The sequence below is a fragment of the Anarhichas minor genome, unplaced genomic scaffold (genome assembly GCF_050575085.1).
Source record: "Anarhichas minor isolate MPS153535 unplaced genomic scaffold, ASM5057508v1 ptg000030l, whole genome shotgun sequence".
Lineage (NCBI taxonomy): Eukaryota > Metazoa > Chordata > Actinopteri > Perciformes > Anarhichadidae > Anarhichas > Anarhichas minor.
Genome location: NW_027466476.1, coordinates 3939284 through 3954354, shown reverse-complemented (window position 1 = coordinate 3954354; position 15071 = coordinate 3939284). Strand labels below are relative to the sequence as shown.

The following is a 15071-nucleotide window of genomic DNA, read 5'->3' as shown; positions in this document are numbered from 1 at the left end:
GTATTTTTATTGCACTGTATTCGTCTGATCAAGCAATCTTTGCTGCTTTTATTGGATGTATTCAGAAGAGGTCTTTTCAATTGTGAATCCAATGAGTATCATGCACCAGTGCTCTTTACATGAATGAAAGTGATTTTTTTTTTTTAAATAATATGTAAAAAACGTCTTTATTCAAAGTTTCTTTTTTTTGCTGTGTAGTTCTATTTTAATTTTGTTTTTGTTTTCAGAAGCACTGATGTTACACATGAAGTTCAGTTGTCCTCCCAAGGAAAAAGAGAGCATCAGATGTTTCGCTGTAGAAATTATGACTCTCTTCTCTCTGGAGCAAAGACGGAAGTAGCGTCACATTGTTATAGAGCAACAAAGGCCAGAGGGCGGGGGTGGGGGTGGATGGTTGGGTCAACAAGATGTTGGACGTTAGTTAACACAGGACACTGCTGTTTGTTTTCCGTTGCCTAATCAACGTGGATTTATTTTTAGCATGGCCACAGTCATTCCCTATCCATAACCATGTGGTTATTATTGTAACCATGCGGATGAAAGTCCCCAAACCTTCATTTTAGCCCAAACCACGTTTCCCTAAACCTAACCAAACCCTAAAGGCCTGCAGAATTTTTGATCGCAAACATTGCACGTGGTGCGACACATTGTATTGTCAATGGTTTCACACTATTCCACTGATCAACAGGTGGCGATGATGCTGGTAACACACCAAGATATGCTGCAATGAGCCAGTAAAGACCTTTTATTGATTTATTATTCATCAAATGTATTTATTATTACCTGATTCTGATTAAATTTAATCATATTATATAATATATTGAAATTATATTGAAATATAATTGACATGGCAGCTTTTTGCAGAATTAAATATAAAGTAGGTTAAAAAGCGGCATCCAGTGGTAAGATTTTATAATATCCTACCATGGTGGCATACAGCATATCATGAACTGCATTTCTCTCCTAAAGATGTTGGTCCTCCAAAAATAAAAATATCTGGTCTATGCTGTGACGCTTGTTGTGACAGATTTAGTTGAGAATCTAACATTTCCCTTCAGAGGGAGATGAAAACACAGAGAGTGGCATAGGTCCGCATCAGCAGTCGTAACCATTATTTCCTGTGGTCTGGCGCTTACTGCTTTAATGTGTACGGCATGAAGGAGCGTGTTGTAATCAGGAACCCACAGGACCAGCAAAGGACACACTATAGTCCGACTGCCACAGCCGCAGGAAGGATGTGAACCCTTAGAGACATACTGCAAGTGTGTGTTTGTGTTTGACTGTGTGGGAGCGCCGAGTGAAAGAAAAAAGAATGAAAGTAAAAGAAGGGAATGGGGGGGGGGGGGGGGCAGAGCATTTAGGAGGGAACAGTATGTTTCTGGGCCTCTTCTGGCCCTGAGGCTAGTCCCTCTCTCTTTACTTTCTCTGCCTATCTCTCCCTCTCTCCAACCTAGTGCTCTGTGATTTATGCCTATAACCTCTGTAATTACAGTGCCAACCACAGCAGCCGTCAAGGTTCAGATAGGGTAAAGCACAGGCATGCCCCATCACCTGAGAGCAACGACTCACCAGTTAAATACAGCTGCAATTTTCCCTTCAGCCTAATCTCTTTGACATTGGCTCGAGGAACATATTTGTGTGACAACAAGACACGGCAGCGCCAGACATCAGTCAATTGTTTTCCATTAGAAGACGCAGTAAGGTTAGGAAGAACGTATGCTCTGCGAGGGAATCGGATTAATTTCTGTTGATTGATTTTTGCTCTTATCAGTGAGCTTTACTTGGTTATTTCACTGTGTGCCATTACCAAACGGCCTCGTGTAAGGATACAATAGTAGCTGAAAGTATTAATGCACGTGACACCAGCTCACTTGTAACTGGAGCAACAGTCCTTCACTCCAGCTGTGGGATGAAATATAATTGGCGGTTACTTGGTGACCTGCAGCTTGGATTTGCCACCTGACTTGACATATACTTGGATACAAAACACCCTTTCAGCTCCCACAACAGAGAGGAAACATATCTGTTGCCATGTGTTTTTGGGAAGGGAAGCCCTTGGACTTTCAGAGCTTGCTCTTCTTTGCACTGTATATGCATGGGGATGTCCATGACACACCAGGCATTGTCAGTGGACAGAAAGCTCTCTTTGGCAGCCCCCTCGGTGAAGCAGCACGATAGAAAGTCAGAGAAAGAGAAAAAGAGGAAGAAAGAGAGAATGTGCCCACATGAGTGTGACATAGTGCTGCCGGACTGATTTGCTCACCATGACAACCGTTCAGAGGGGGGCGGGGAGGGGGGGGGGGGGGGGGGCCTAGCTTTTCGGCCCGGCACAATACGGAGAGGCACGGCTGTCTTAACCTCAGTGACATCCCTGTTGTCAGCGGGTCAAATCCTTGAATATCAATGAACTGACTCAGTGCCCCTTGCAGTGGTCCTCAAAAGTGTCCGACTCACATAAGAAGCTCTTGCTGTCCTCTTTGACCTCTCCTGACCTGCTTCCAGCCTCTTGCCGCATTCAGACCAGAAAGACCGATTCCACAGGGTTAAACAACACTTAAACTGCACACATGCATTCCTGCTTCCAGTTTAAAGTCAGCCCAGTTCATTTTTGTCTGCGAATGATTCCCAACCACCTTCTGCAACTGCCAGGGGGGGGGGGGGGGGGGGGGGGGGGGGGGTACGTGGAAAGATTAATGAGATGCTCAGCTAGTTCAGATTTAATTAAAGAATGTGATTCTAATCTTTAGTACATTTATGGTCACGATAATAACTAGACAGGATACACATTTGAAATTATTAGCTAAAAGTAATGGATAAACAGGTTGAAATAATTGAAGAATGCAAGCTTGACATGGCGGACCCTGTGAAGACGACCCGCTCCCTATGTAGATTTGAAGGGCTCATTTTCATAGACTGTGAAGTGGCCGTATTCACCGTGAAGTCATCCACTGGTTTGTGGACTGATGTTTTGAAGCATTGAGTTCGGCATTTTGGCCTTTGCCATCTTGTTTTTTTTGCCACCAGAAGGGACAGAAGAAGTTGGAGCTATAAACCCAACACTGATTTTTAGGAGACCTCTATGGTCACAATCAACTTTCATGAACTGAAAACACAGTGAACGTGAAGCTGTATTGAAGAAGACTTGGAACTGGAGATTGAGACCATAGACTTGTGTTTACAATGTTAACTGAGGTAATAAATCAAGTGAGAAATAGGCTCATTTTCTCATAGACTTCCATACAATCTGACTTTTTTGCCACCAGAGCAAACACAGTAAACAATGTAATTCACACCAATAAAACACATTTCTCGAGCACATAAGCACTCCTAGTACAGGCCGCAACCGGAGCAGCATTCTTACAGCAGCACCGCCCATCAATTCAATACCCAGCTACATTGAGTCACGCGTTTCCTGCCTAATAGAATACTTTGTTGTCTGACGGCTGCACTGCCCCTTTTCTCTCCTTTGAAGCGCAGGAGAACAGAGGCTTGTCTTCATGTTGTTATGTGAATCTTGCCATGTCGGTTCAAAGTGTTGTCCGTGACCCAAGGCGATGATCAAACAGATAGCTAAATTTAGTTTTGCATTTCCATGTCAACCATTCTTGCTTATGATACACTGTGGATATCCACAAGCATACAATGCAGGTGTTGTGGTGTAACTGTATGGACACATAGTTTGCATGCTTTTGTGGAACAGCCTTTACCAAAGAGTGCGATGGCATGCCTTTGGCTTGGGCCTCCCTTGCACCTAAGGCAGCTGTAAATGCTGGCTCTGCTCACATCCGTTCTTGAATCTTTGGAAAACTTTCCGAACCCATCGTAACTAAAAATACATTTTATTCAAGTGTTGACGAGTTTACAGATGTAAACAAACCTCAAGTTGTCTTAAGTCTCACATTAAAAGCTCTGGAAATTAATTTCAGTGTAAAAAAAGGCCTCAAAGCCAATAAGTCACTATGTAAACAAAGACAGCGGTGGGGCAACAGTGTTTCAAATGGGTTGTCAAACTGCAATCACAGATTGGCCCTTTAAGTGGGCCGTTATTTTCCACTCCACCATTGGCCAGATATGTGGGTCCTGACCCCTTCTCTGTGTAGTTTAGCCACTGCTGCCATCACTCCCATTACTATTATCAGGACCAGACAATCTGGCCCGCCACCAGTGCCCAGGAAACCGAGATTCTTTTGCCATGCTATAGCTTGATTACTCAAAGGAACATGTGCACTGCTATCAGATACAGTCGCAAAACCCAACAATAAAGTCGTTTATCATCTGCTCAACTGTTCCTCGATATACTTACACCAAATTGCTTCCAGTCCTGTCACTGCATCAAGGAAGCTGGGAGCAAAAAGGGACATTGTCTTGGACCGCTGTAGACGGACACATGTTATGTGTTGTGCTTGCCCATTCCTATTAACTTGATGCCTCTGGAGAAAAATAAATACTCTGCAAGCTGCAAGGATTTTTGCCATACCGAAGAGAATGTGGTCGTAAAAAACACAAACAAGTTGATAAACAGTCTGTTTTTGTTACCTTGTGGGAGTATTATAAAATGCAGAATTTAACTGCACAACAGCTGTTAGTATAGACAACAAGGTCAGTAATGCCTGTAATCCGTTATCTATGTGGGATTAACCGGTAGTCGATCGGTAATCTAGGCTGTTTTTGTTTGTCCCATTGTGACTGCTAAGACCTAATCAAGTAGCAAACGCGGGTGTCTGCATTAACCTTTCTAAAGGTCTACGTTTCCACCCGTCCACACTACGAGGCAACCCCGGAGTTTTCAAACTAACACAGCGTCTGTAGCGTTTTCAAACCCCTTCGTTTTTTGGGGCTTTTAAACTCTGGAGTACTGTGGATGCTAGGCGTAAATATAGCAAAAGATATGCATTTTAAAATGGAAACGGAACGTGCGTGTAGCCTAAGCTAAGATAACCAGCTGCAGCTTCATATTCACACAACAAATAATAAGAGTGGTATCGATCTTCTCATCTATCTATCGGCAAGAAAGGGAATAAGCATATTACCCAAAATGTCAAACTATTAACCAACAGAACATGATGCACATGTTCTCTACCGTCACAATGACGGATAAGCAACATTCAACACTTTTCAGAGCACCCATGCCCTGCAACGTGACTGAGAAGGCAAGGGCTTGTGTGGTTAGAAGGATGTGAACAGTCTGGTGTCAGCTGGAAGCAAGGTTTTCACCATGGTGATTTAGCAGCAGACTCTAATCTGTCACTTTCCTAATCCGCACTGCAAAGAGCAGCAGCATTGTAGGAGTGAGGGGGCGGCTTTCTTTTGATGGTGGACAGTCTCAAACAGAAACCCCCACACATTCACAACAGACACACAAGCAATCGTGTTTGTGTTGATGCTCGTGTCTTATTAATTCAGATGCAATGATTTATTGCAGAAGATTAATGACTTCCTACATGACATCCCATAAAGCACTAAGATGTATATAACTGCATATATGTGTCAGTGCATCGTGTACATGTGTGTACTGTGTATAACACCTGCACTTGTTTGTAATATGTACCGTAATTGGCGTTTTTCTACGATGTTATGAAGGCAGTGACAGGATTGATGGTGGAGTGGAGACAGCGAGCACAACAGGAGACTATCTACATGTGTATATCTTTTTTGAGTGTGTGAGTTTACAGACAGTATAGGAGCCATAGAGGGAGAGACAGAGGGAGAGGGATGATGATGGATCTGGCAGGGCTCATGAACACCGCTGGGAGAAAATGCCTGTGGTTCAAAGACACTCTCGGCAAACCTAACAAAGAAAGATGGCACAGAGGGAGAGAACATGAAAGGAAGCTACACAATCAGCTGTCACATAAACTTGGAGAAAACATCCTGGCCCTGCTGGCAGAATATACTGTATGCAGACATTTGACTATTTTTACATATACTCAGTGCGGTGGACAGCAAGAACACAATAGCACTACTACGACTACCACAACTACCCCTTTAATAATTAAATACTTTTCAGGTACTTCAGGTACTCTCGTAAACTCTCAAAAACTGTGTCTGAATGTGTTTTTTTATCAACCCTAACACACTTGCTAAAATGACAAGGCAACCTTTGCTGGCAGGCAATATTCATCAACATTACAATATAAATGATCCCATAATACGACCATTAATGACTACTTATAAACTAATTACTTATTGTAAGTAGTCTAAGTTACAGTTGTTTTATACGAAACCCAGACTCTTGACCATGTCCTGCTGATGGACATTTGCAACACAACAAGTAGAAATTTGACATTGCTAATGTGTTTAATACGGGTATATTATACGTCTATTTGTCTATTAAATGTAAAAGTATTCACTATGCACAAAAATGTGTGTTTATATTATTATAATTATATTATTGCATTAATATTAACGTGTAAATATAGTATTTGACACTTTAGCTTATTAAGTCGGGTACGTTAATTTAGTTGCAGAGAGTTAGATGTTAGTTCAGAATCAGAATCAGAACCGTTTATTGCCATGTATGTTGAACATACAAGGAATTTGGCGTGACGGGAGGTGCAAACATTTAACAATCAACAACAATCAGTGCAAGTAGAAACATATTAAAATTTACAAGAGATATAAAATAAAGTAAGATATAAAATAAATGAAATATAAAATAAAGATGAAATATAAAATAAAGTGAAATATAAAATAAAGTGCACAAACGAACAGATGACAGGACTATAAACAAGTGAGATGTAAGTGTAGTGTAAAGTGTCGAGTGTAATAGAAGGGATGCAGAGGAGTGACCGGTGGGAATTTGTCCTGGGGTGACAGAGTCAGTGGGGGACCCGGGCTCTGTTAATGAGCCCGACTGCGGACGGGAAGAAGCTGTTCGTGTGGCGTGAGGTCTTGGTCCTGATGGACCTCAGCCTCCTACCAGATGGAAGGGGCACAAACAGTTAGATCGGTACACGCTCATTTCTGGAGAGTGGTATAAATCTTCTCATCTAACTCTCGGCAAGAAAGCCAATGAGCATGTGTCCAAAGAGGAACTATTTCTTTGAGCATTATAACTGGAGATTTTGTTCTGTATAGTTATTTCACCATCTCGTTTTGTCAGGTAGTAGAGCAACAAGCATGATAAAGTGAATTTACAGTGATGGAGACGCTGATGCTGCCTGAACTATGGTTGAATCTTGATGAGATTTTGTGGTCTGATATGGTCTGAAATCTGCTAAGAAAATCCCCTTGCACCTGTTATGCCATTTCCATGTGTTTCACAGTATGCATGCGCTGCATTTCAGCTTACACTAGTTTCCCATAGAGGTGTCACTTTTGTTAAACAAATGTGATCGTAATTGTGAATTTACTTATTTAGTTTGCCAGCTGTCAGCGTGCCTGCTTTTACATGCATCAAAACCTCACAAGCCCAAATCTATGAGAGAGTCAGGCTTAGGGGAGGAGGCCAGCACACAAAGAACAATGTCTGAAAAGTAGAAGGAGTTGCCATGCTCTTGTCTGTCTGATGTTGCATTCAGCCTAACTCGTCCTCTGAGGAAGTGCGCCGCTGCCCTGCTTGTATGCAGGGGGAGTGTCTGTTTGCACAGGTCTCTGTCAGTTAACACTAATCTGCCTGATCTCCACCTCAAAGTCACTCACTTCTCCACATGCAAATAAACATATTCAGTCCTCTTTCAAACCAAAGCCACTATCAAACACTTGTTTGATCAGCAGAGGGCCTGCGAGGCAGTTCATTATGCATTTGAAGAAAGTGCCCTGCCCCCGCCTTGCAGGGAGAAAACTCATTGTTGCCAGGTTTTCATGTAATTACTCTCACCTTCAGCAGTGGCTGGGAACAACTGCCTCCACAGCAGACTGACGTGTGTCTGTCTGTGAGCTGGTTGCATGGTTTGTTACTGCAGATTGGGCATTTACTGTACTCGTACATTGCCCTAGATTCTTTGCTATAGATCAGTTCAGAACATGAAGCCCACCCACACCTCCTTCAACCATAATCCTCAGAACTCGGGGGTTCATGTGCCAGAATAATTTGAGGGATGAAAGGTTTTCATTGCATTCTCTGATAACACTTTGGTCCGTGAAACTTGCAGCTCTTTCTCCTCCTTCAATAACCCTCTTACTCCAAGTTACTTCTTCAGCAGGGAAACAAAGCTGTTCATTTGTGATGATGCGTCAACTATCTTTCTTCTCTGGTGCAGCCAAAGGAGGCAGAACTCACCAAAAGGTGACAAATTTACATTTGCAGCAGCTGTCTAATAAGAGAAACAAGTGACAAGAATCAGTATGGGTCTGGCGCATTAGGAGCATACATGTTGGAAGGAACCCGCCCACCCTCGAGCACCAGGCAAATTCCTTTGTGTGTTATGTGTTGTGTGTGTGTGCGTCATGTACGAGTCTATGACATTGAGAGGCTAAGCACTGCTCTCCAAACAGACAGGTCTGAACTAGTAAACAGGTGCTGCTGGAGCAGCTGAGGATGAGGACATGGGGCGTCTCCACAGATCAAAGAGGAGCTGCCTCAGCCGCCAATCATCCCAGCGACTTGATTTGTGTCACTGTGTCAGAGAACTTTATGACTGTTTGCACAAGCAGCAGACAAAGTTACGATACACTGGCTCCGAAACAACACCGCCTCGCATACAATAAGATGGCATAGAGAAGAAGGTGAAGTCATTTATTGATACAGAAGCATAGTCTTATGGTTTTGACTGGTGAAGATGTTTCCTTGCCGCTTTCCCTCTGAACTGGAATCAGCCTTTGACATGCCTTTGAGTCATTTCAACTTGATGCTTGTAATACTGCTCGGTTCCACAAATACACTTTACATCAGCTCAATTACAGAGTGTGGAAAGCTGAAAATCCTGGCTCGCTGGCAAGGCAGTCAGTTTAAATCAAATCAAGTAATTATCAAAGGTTTGATGCTGTTTCAACAACACTGATCACAAGCAGAAGCTCCTTTTTGTCAACAAATCCTAAACCAACGCAGACACTGCTACCTCCTGCAATGCTGTCACCCCACACTCATCCACCTCCTGCACGGCGCAGGAGGTGGATGAGTGTGGGGTGACAGCATTCGTCCTGATGAGTTCGGATATATACTGGTCTGAGATTCATCAGCCTTAGTCACATGGTTGTATCGGGATTCCCCGCTTTGTCAAATAAAACTTGTCATCGCAAGGCGCAACATTTAACGATCAGCAGCTGCAGACGAGAGATGTTTCATTCTGCTGAGAGATGCTCCTTGAGAACGTGTGATCTACTGTTATAAGATCTATACTTTTAAAGGCCTAAATCTAGCAATACATACAGTTGAGCCCCCCCCCCCCCCCCCCCACCCCACCCCCAAAAAAAGCAAAAAACTTTCTTGCTCTGAGCAGTATTTTTTTCCTTTGAAGAGAGGAGAAGAAGAGAAGTGAAGCCTGCTTGGCTGAAGAAGCCCTGGAGGGGGGTGGTAACTGTCATTTATATTTACAGCCTTCCCAGACACCTCGGGGGCTGTTATCCAGGTGGCCTCTGTTGAAGCTCTCTGAAGCACTCACACCTTTTTTGCAACTCAGAGTATCAATAGACACTGGCTGACTTTGATTCAGCCACATAGAGGTTGGGAGTCATGTGCTTTTGACTGTTAAAACGGGTTGGGTTGACGCTGGAACTTGAATGCCCTCTGGGATAAAGCATTACTACACTTCTGAAACTTTATTAAACCGGAGAGGACTCTCTACCACAGGTTTTAAACTCTCAAAGAAAGATTTAAAAGTGAGGCAGATAAAGGTAGAAAAGGTCTTGTACTCCAAAACTACATTTTTTTAACACATATTTATAAGCACTACTTCATGCATATGTGGTTCTGTTTAACATACATGTAGCCAATGACTTCATGCATCCATGTTCTCCCGTTGCTCTGACAGCACTGTCAAGTTAAAAACAATTGCTGTGGCTTGGAGTCAAGACTAGACTTGTGGCTCTCAGAGCATGTAGCTTTAAGTTGTTGACAGCGTAAGGATCGTTTAACACCAAACACCTCAGGATACCACACAGTGTATTCAGTTTGCTCATGCTTTAGAAAGCCGCTTCAGTCAATATGTAGCTACTTCAAATCCAGGCCAGATGTGTCTATAGAAATGTCACTATGCCTTGCTGATAAGAAGAGCGGAGATGACAGATATTTTGTATTTTGGGTTTGCAGCGATCTTCTTTTCAAAGTCCAACCCTTCAAACGATCTAATCCTGTCCTGAATGAGAGCTGGATTATTGTATAACCCCTTCATTGATACGCACCGACACATGCAACACAACGAGAGAAAGAGAGAAAGAGAGAGAGAGAAAGGCAGAGAGTGGACTAAAATAAAGTTGTATATCCCTTCAACTGAGGTAAAAAACTATACATATAAGCATCCGGCATAAAGGATGTAAAGGATATTAAAACAAAATCACTAACAGGTTATCAAAACCCTCATGTTAACCACAGCATTCGCAATGGACATTTTGGTCGAAAAAAAAACCTGTGAAGATGTTAATTTGTCCTTTGGATGACACCACCACTCTCACTTTTTATCCGTATGAATACTGGCTGAAATGTTCATTTATCCTGTAAATGTAATACTGTATCACACTGTTACAATTAGTTTTCTCATCAAACACGTATGTATTCTAATTGCAAAAGCCCATACAAAATCTGTGTTATAAAGTGTGATTTTACATGAGATTTTATATTAAAAATGAACTCACTAAATCTAAAACTAAATGCATAAGTGACTTTGTTGCCTGAACATAAACAGAAAATTAAAAGCCATGGACAATCCCTTCTTTTTCCCTTTAAGTTGTCCTTGATGCCGCCACCGAGGGATAAACGTTTATGTCCCATTGTTTCCTTATGGATATTTAAAAACAAGAATAGAAATGTCGCTATTAATGCTTCCTGTGTGTGTTGACTTAAGCATCAACATGTCAAACATGGTTACATCCCTTTTTATATGTAAAAGAGCATTTTTTTTTTGCATTACAAGAGATATACAGTGTATGTATAACATTTATGAGCTAATCCTAATGGGTCATAAAACCAATCAGTTATTAATATAGTAAAAATGTCTCTTTTGGCCGTGCAAACTATGCTGTTTCAGTCCATTCAATTGAAAACTATATTGTTTGCCAAATGTATTGTTAGAATCCAGCTCTGACATATCACATTCACAAATTAAGGTGAATGATTTCGATTTTTGTTAAGTGACTCCTACCAACTGTACAGCGTATAGCAAGAACACAAGTGCTGCGACAGTAAGAAAAAACACAAGCGGTCATATGAGAATGAAGACTCACTCCAAGGGGGAATAACAACACAGTTGCAACACACCATTTCGGCTTAGCAAACATTTAAAACTAGAACGTTTTATTAATTTTTTCTATAAAAGTTTTTTTTCGAAATATATACAAATGTTTCCTTGTGCTATAAAACAGCAAAGGAAAAAAAAGAGGAAAACTCAACTACGTGTACAAATAACTTTTCAATAACAAGTGTTTTTTGTAATTTATGGGATGGATTTGCCTCACAAATTGTGGGCAGTTTGGAAGGTCTTGAGCTCTTTTCAACAGCTGCTCTCACTCCAGTTCAAACATATATGGCACTGCCTTGATTTCCATTAAAAAGCCTCCAAACACAACACTCATCTCTCTGACCGTTTGCCTCCATTGTCTGTGGGGTCCTTTCATTGTCTGTAATCTATCACGAACAGTACAAGTGTTTGTTTTGTGGAAAACATCTATTGCACATTAATCAAGTGACCCCGTGACACATCCAAATGGTTTATTCCACTCTTTTTGTGTGAGGCAATGAGATTTGTTTTTCTCTACCAAGTTCCTCAGTACGATAAGTGAATACAGGAGTAGCAGATTGTTTTTTTCCCAAACAAAGGCAGATTTTGTTGCATGAGATGGCCCAAGACACACACACAAAAAAAGCATGTCAACGCAGTTTGCATAAATAAAACATGAACCTTTTGTTTGATGGCACTCTGATTACAAAGTCTCATTTAGGTAAGGGCTTTACAAGTATTTTTGGGGTTTATACAAAGAGAGCTCATACACATGTTGGAGGGGGCCGTGTAGGCTCATACTTAGTACTGTGCCCTTTGAGAGATGGGTGAGGTTTGATGTAAGGCCTGCTGCTGGTGAACACACTGGCAGCCTTCCTCCTCGTCCTCTTCTTTAGCTTCCTGCTAAACACGTTCTGCCACGACTGCAGTGTCTTTGAGGTCCAGATCCACATGCCGCTAGTGATGCCCACCACCAGCAGCATGAAGATCTTCACCATGAAGATCTCAACCGTGGGGATGGAAGTCTTCATGGTGCACTCGTCTGACTCCGGCCCGCTGCTGTCCACACACTTCTGCTCTCTGGCCACAATGCGCCAGTAGTCCATGTTGAGCCTCTCGTAGAAATAGCAGGCGATGACGCAGGTGGCCGGGACAGTGTAGAGCACAGAGAAGACCCCGATGCGAACCATCAACTTCTCAAGCTTGTCTGTGTTCTCTCCCTCCGTTTTCATGATCTTACGGATGTGGAAGAGGGCCACAAAGCCAGACAGCAGGAATGAAGTGCCAATAACAAGGTAGCAGGAGAGAGGAATCAGCACAAAGCCCGTGAGAGCTTTGACGTCCATGCTGCCCACGTAGCAGACGCCCGTCAGTTCATCTCCCGCTACCTTCCTCATCACCAGGATCATGATGGTCTTCACAGCCGGGATGCCCCACGCCGCCAGGTGGAAGTAGCTGCTGTTGGCCTCGATGGCCTCATGACCCCACTTCTTCCCTGCAGCCAGAAACCATGTGAGGGTCAGGATAACCCACCAGAGGGAGCTGGCCATGCCAAAATAATACAGGATGAGGAAGACAATTGTGCAGCCGGTGCTCTCCAGACCCTCCTGGATAATATACTGAACCCCATTGTCTCGGTCACAGGCTATTCTGTCAGCTCCCACAAAAAGTCGGACGAGGTAGCCCACAGAGTAAACACAGTAGGACATAGAGAGGAAGATGATGGGCCTCTCTGGGTATTTGAATCGCTGCGGGTCTATGAGGAAAGTCAGCACGGTGAAGGTGCTGGAGACAAAGCAGAGGATGGACCAGATGGCTATCCACACCAGAGAGAACTGCTTGTCTCCGTGACTCCAGTATACGTCCACTTTGGGGTAGCACTTGGGGGCACAGGACTCACTCTTCTCTACAAAGTGGAACTTGCCAGGATTGCTGCACGTCTGCTTGCTGCCGCTGTCCTTAATAAGGTGCAGGTCGTGCCCGCCCAAAGGCCGCTGTGGCCTGAAATCTGGAGGCTGGGTGTGGGAGACTTTGGGAGGCTCATCTGAACCGTTGTTGGGCGCCTCCATGCAAAGGTTGTTTGGGTCGTTTTTGGTCGGCAGCCGGGAGCAGTCCAGAGAGTCAGGCCAGGGAAAGTTAAATTGTTCCAAGATGGGCGAGCATTTCAGCTTGACCTGCTCACACATAACTCTACATGCCGGGATGGGGTTTGAAACCTGCTCCGTGCACATGGGAGCATACAGTGAACACAGGAAAAATTTGAGATGGCTGTGGCATCCAAACTGTATCAGCGTCGCAAACTCCTGCAGCTTTATTGCTGCCTCTTTTTGGTCATCGTTGCCCATAAGATTTGGCATCACTGTCATGTTGTAGCCAATGTCTTTACACTGGGGGATGTTGATGTGTTGACATTTCCCCTCTCCTGACCAGTCGGGGTCTATTGAGCTAATGGCTGAGCCCCCACCGCCCCAAAGGACCAGTAGCACATAGATGAGGCTCAGTTTAACAGTTGAACGCATTCTCCTTCTTTTGATTTAAAGAAAAAAAAAAAATAGGCCAAATGTTCACCACTATAACACACCACACAAGTTCATTTCATTAAAAAGTCAGAGATGAAACCTGGCTGGTGTTTGTGTGTCAGATCAATGTGGGGGAAAAAAAAAAAAAACTTACTGAACTATCTGCTGCATGACCATCGTTTCCTCATGTTAGATTTGTAGAGTTTAATAAAATCATAAATCCCGCAGTGGTCCGAAAATGTTTTCTCGCTGGTAGTCGCGTGCGTTCAGGTCCATGCTTTCAAGCGCTCAATTTGTAGTGTCGGAGCTACTTGTTCGGTCTCTTGCACGGAGCATATCGGTCTACTGTTGTGCGTAAAAGTGAACGGTAATGTGTTCCGATTTGTTCCCTACTCGTTCACAAAAGACTCACTCATCCATCCTCACGTATCGTGTCACTTTTCCCGGAGTATTTGTCCGTGTAGCACTGCGATTTCAGTCCTCGTGCAACAACTTGGGAAAACAAAAACGATTTTCCTCTAGTCCTTTATGCGGCGGGGATGGCTGCTCACAAGGCACCGGAAACAATGAACCAGTCGGCAATATAAGTAAGTAAATAAATATCCTCGTTGATAGTAATGACTGTGTCCCTTAAAATGCAGGCGTATGCTCCTCTCGTAAACAGGCAGTTGATGCGTTTGGTGGCAGCGCTCGTCTGAGCTGGTCGGAGCCTCCGTCCCGGTCTAACCTGCCAAAAGATCCGCCTTCAAAGACAGCTACTTTGCATAAGAAAGATGACACTGACACGCGGATTATTTTCAAATCGTGCGGAACAGCTTGTTCATTACAGCAGTTTCAAAGGCTCGGAGCAAACTTCCCTCTCTCTGTTTGTTTGTGCTCAACCGCAAACTTCGACTACAACAGGACAGAAACACATTTTATGAGAATCCCAAAATATTGCGCAATATGGCTCATAGGCACACCGGTCCGGAGGCGCATCAAAATCTGAGTTTTGGTTACAACTGATGTTTTAACTGTCAGCACATATGTTACTGCAGGGCAAGTTTATTTTTTACTTAAAAAAAAAAAAAGGTATGATTCCCCTCCATTTAATTGCTTTTTCTTGGTAAATACGTTTCAGAAGGCAGCTCCCCTAAATAACAGGCAAAACAACGACAAACAGAACATATTCCTAGTTTTTACTGCTGCATTCTGCAGTCACACAAGATGTTATCAATATGTTTTACTTTGTATGTTTTGA

The 15071-nt window shown here is 43.1% G+C and overlaps 1 protein-coding gene across 1 annotated transcript; it reads right to left on the bottom strand.

Annotated features, from left to right (window-relative positions):
• Nucleotides 1-10806: 10806 nt before the first annotated feature.
• fzd10 (frizzled class receptor 10) lies at nucleotides 10807-14533 on the bottom strand. The gene has a single exon (XM_076104504.1). It carries the CDS (start codon nucleotides 13829-13831, stop codon nucleotides 12077-12079), a length of 1755 nt encoding a protein of 584 aa, XP_075960619.1. The 5' UTR covers nucleotides 13832-14533; the 3' UTR covers nucleotides 10807-12076.
• Nucleotides 14534-15071: the final 538 nt, after the last annotated feature.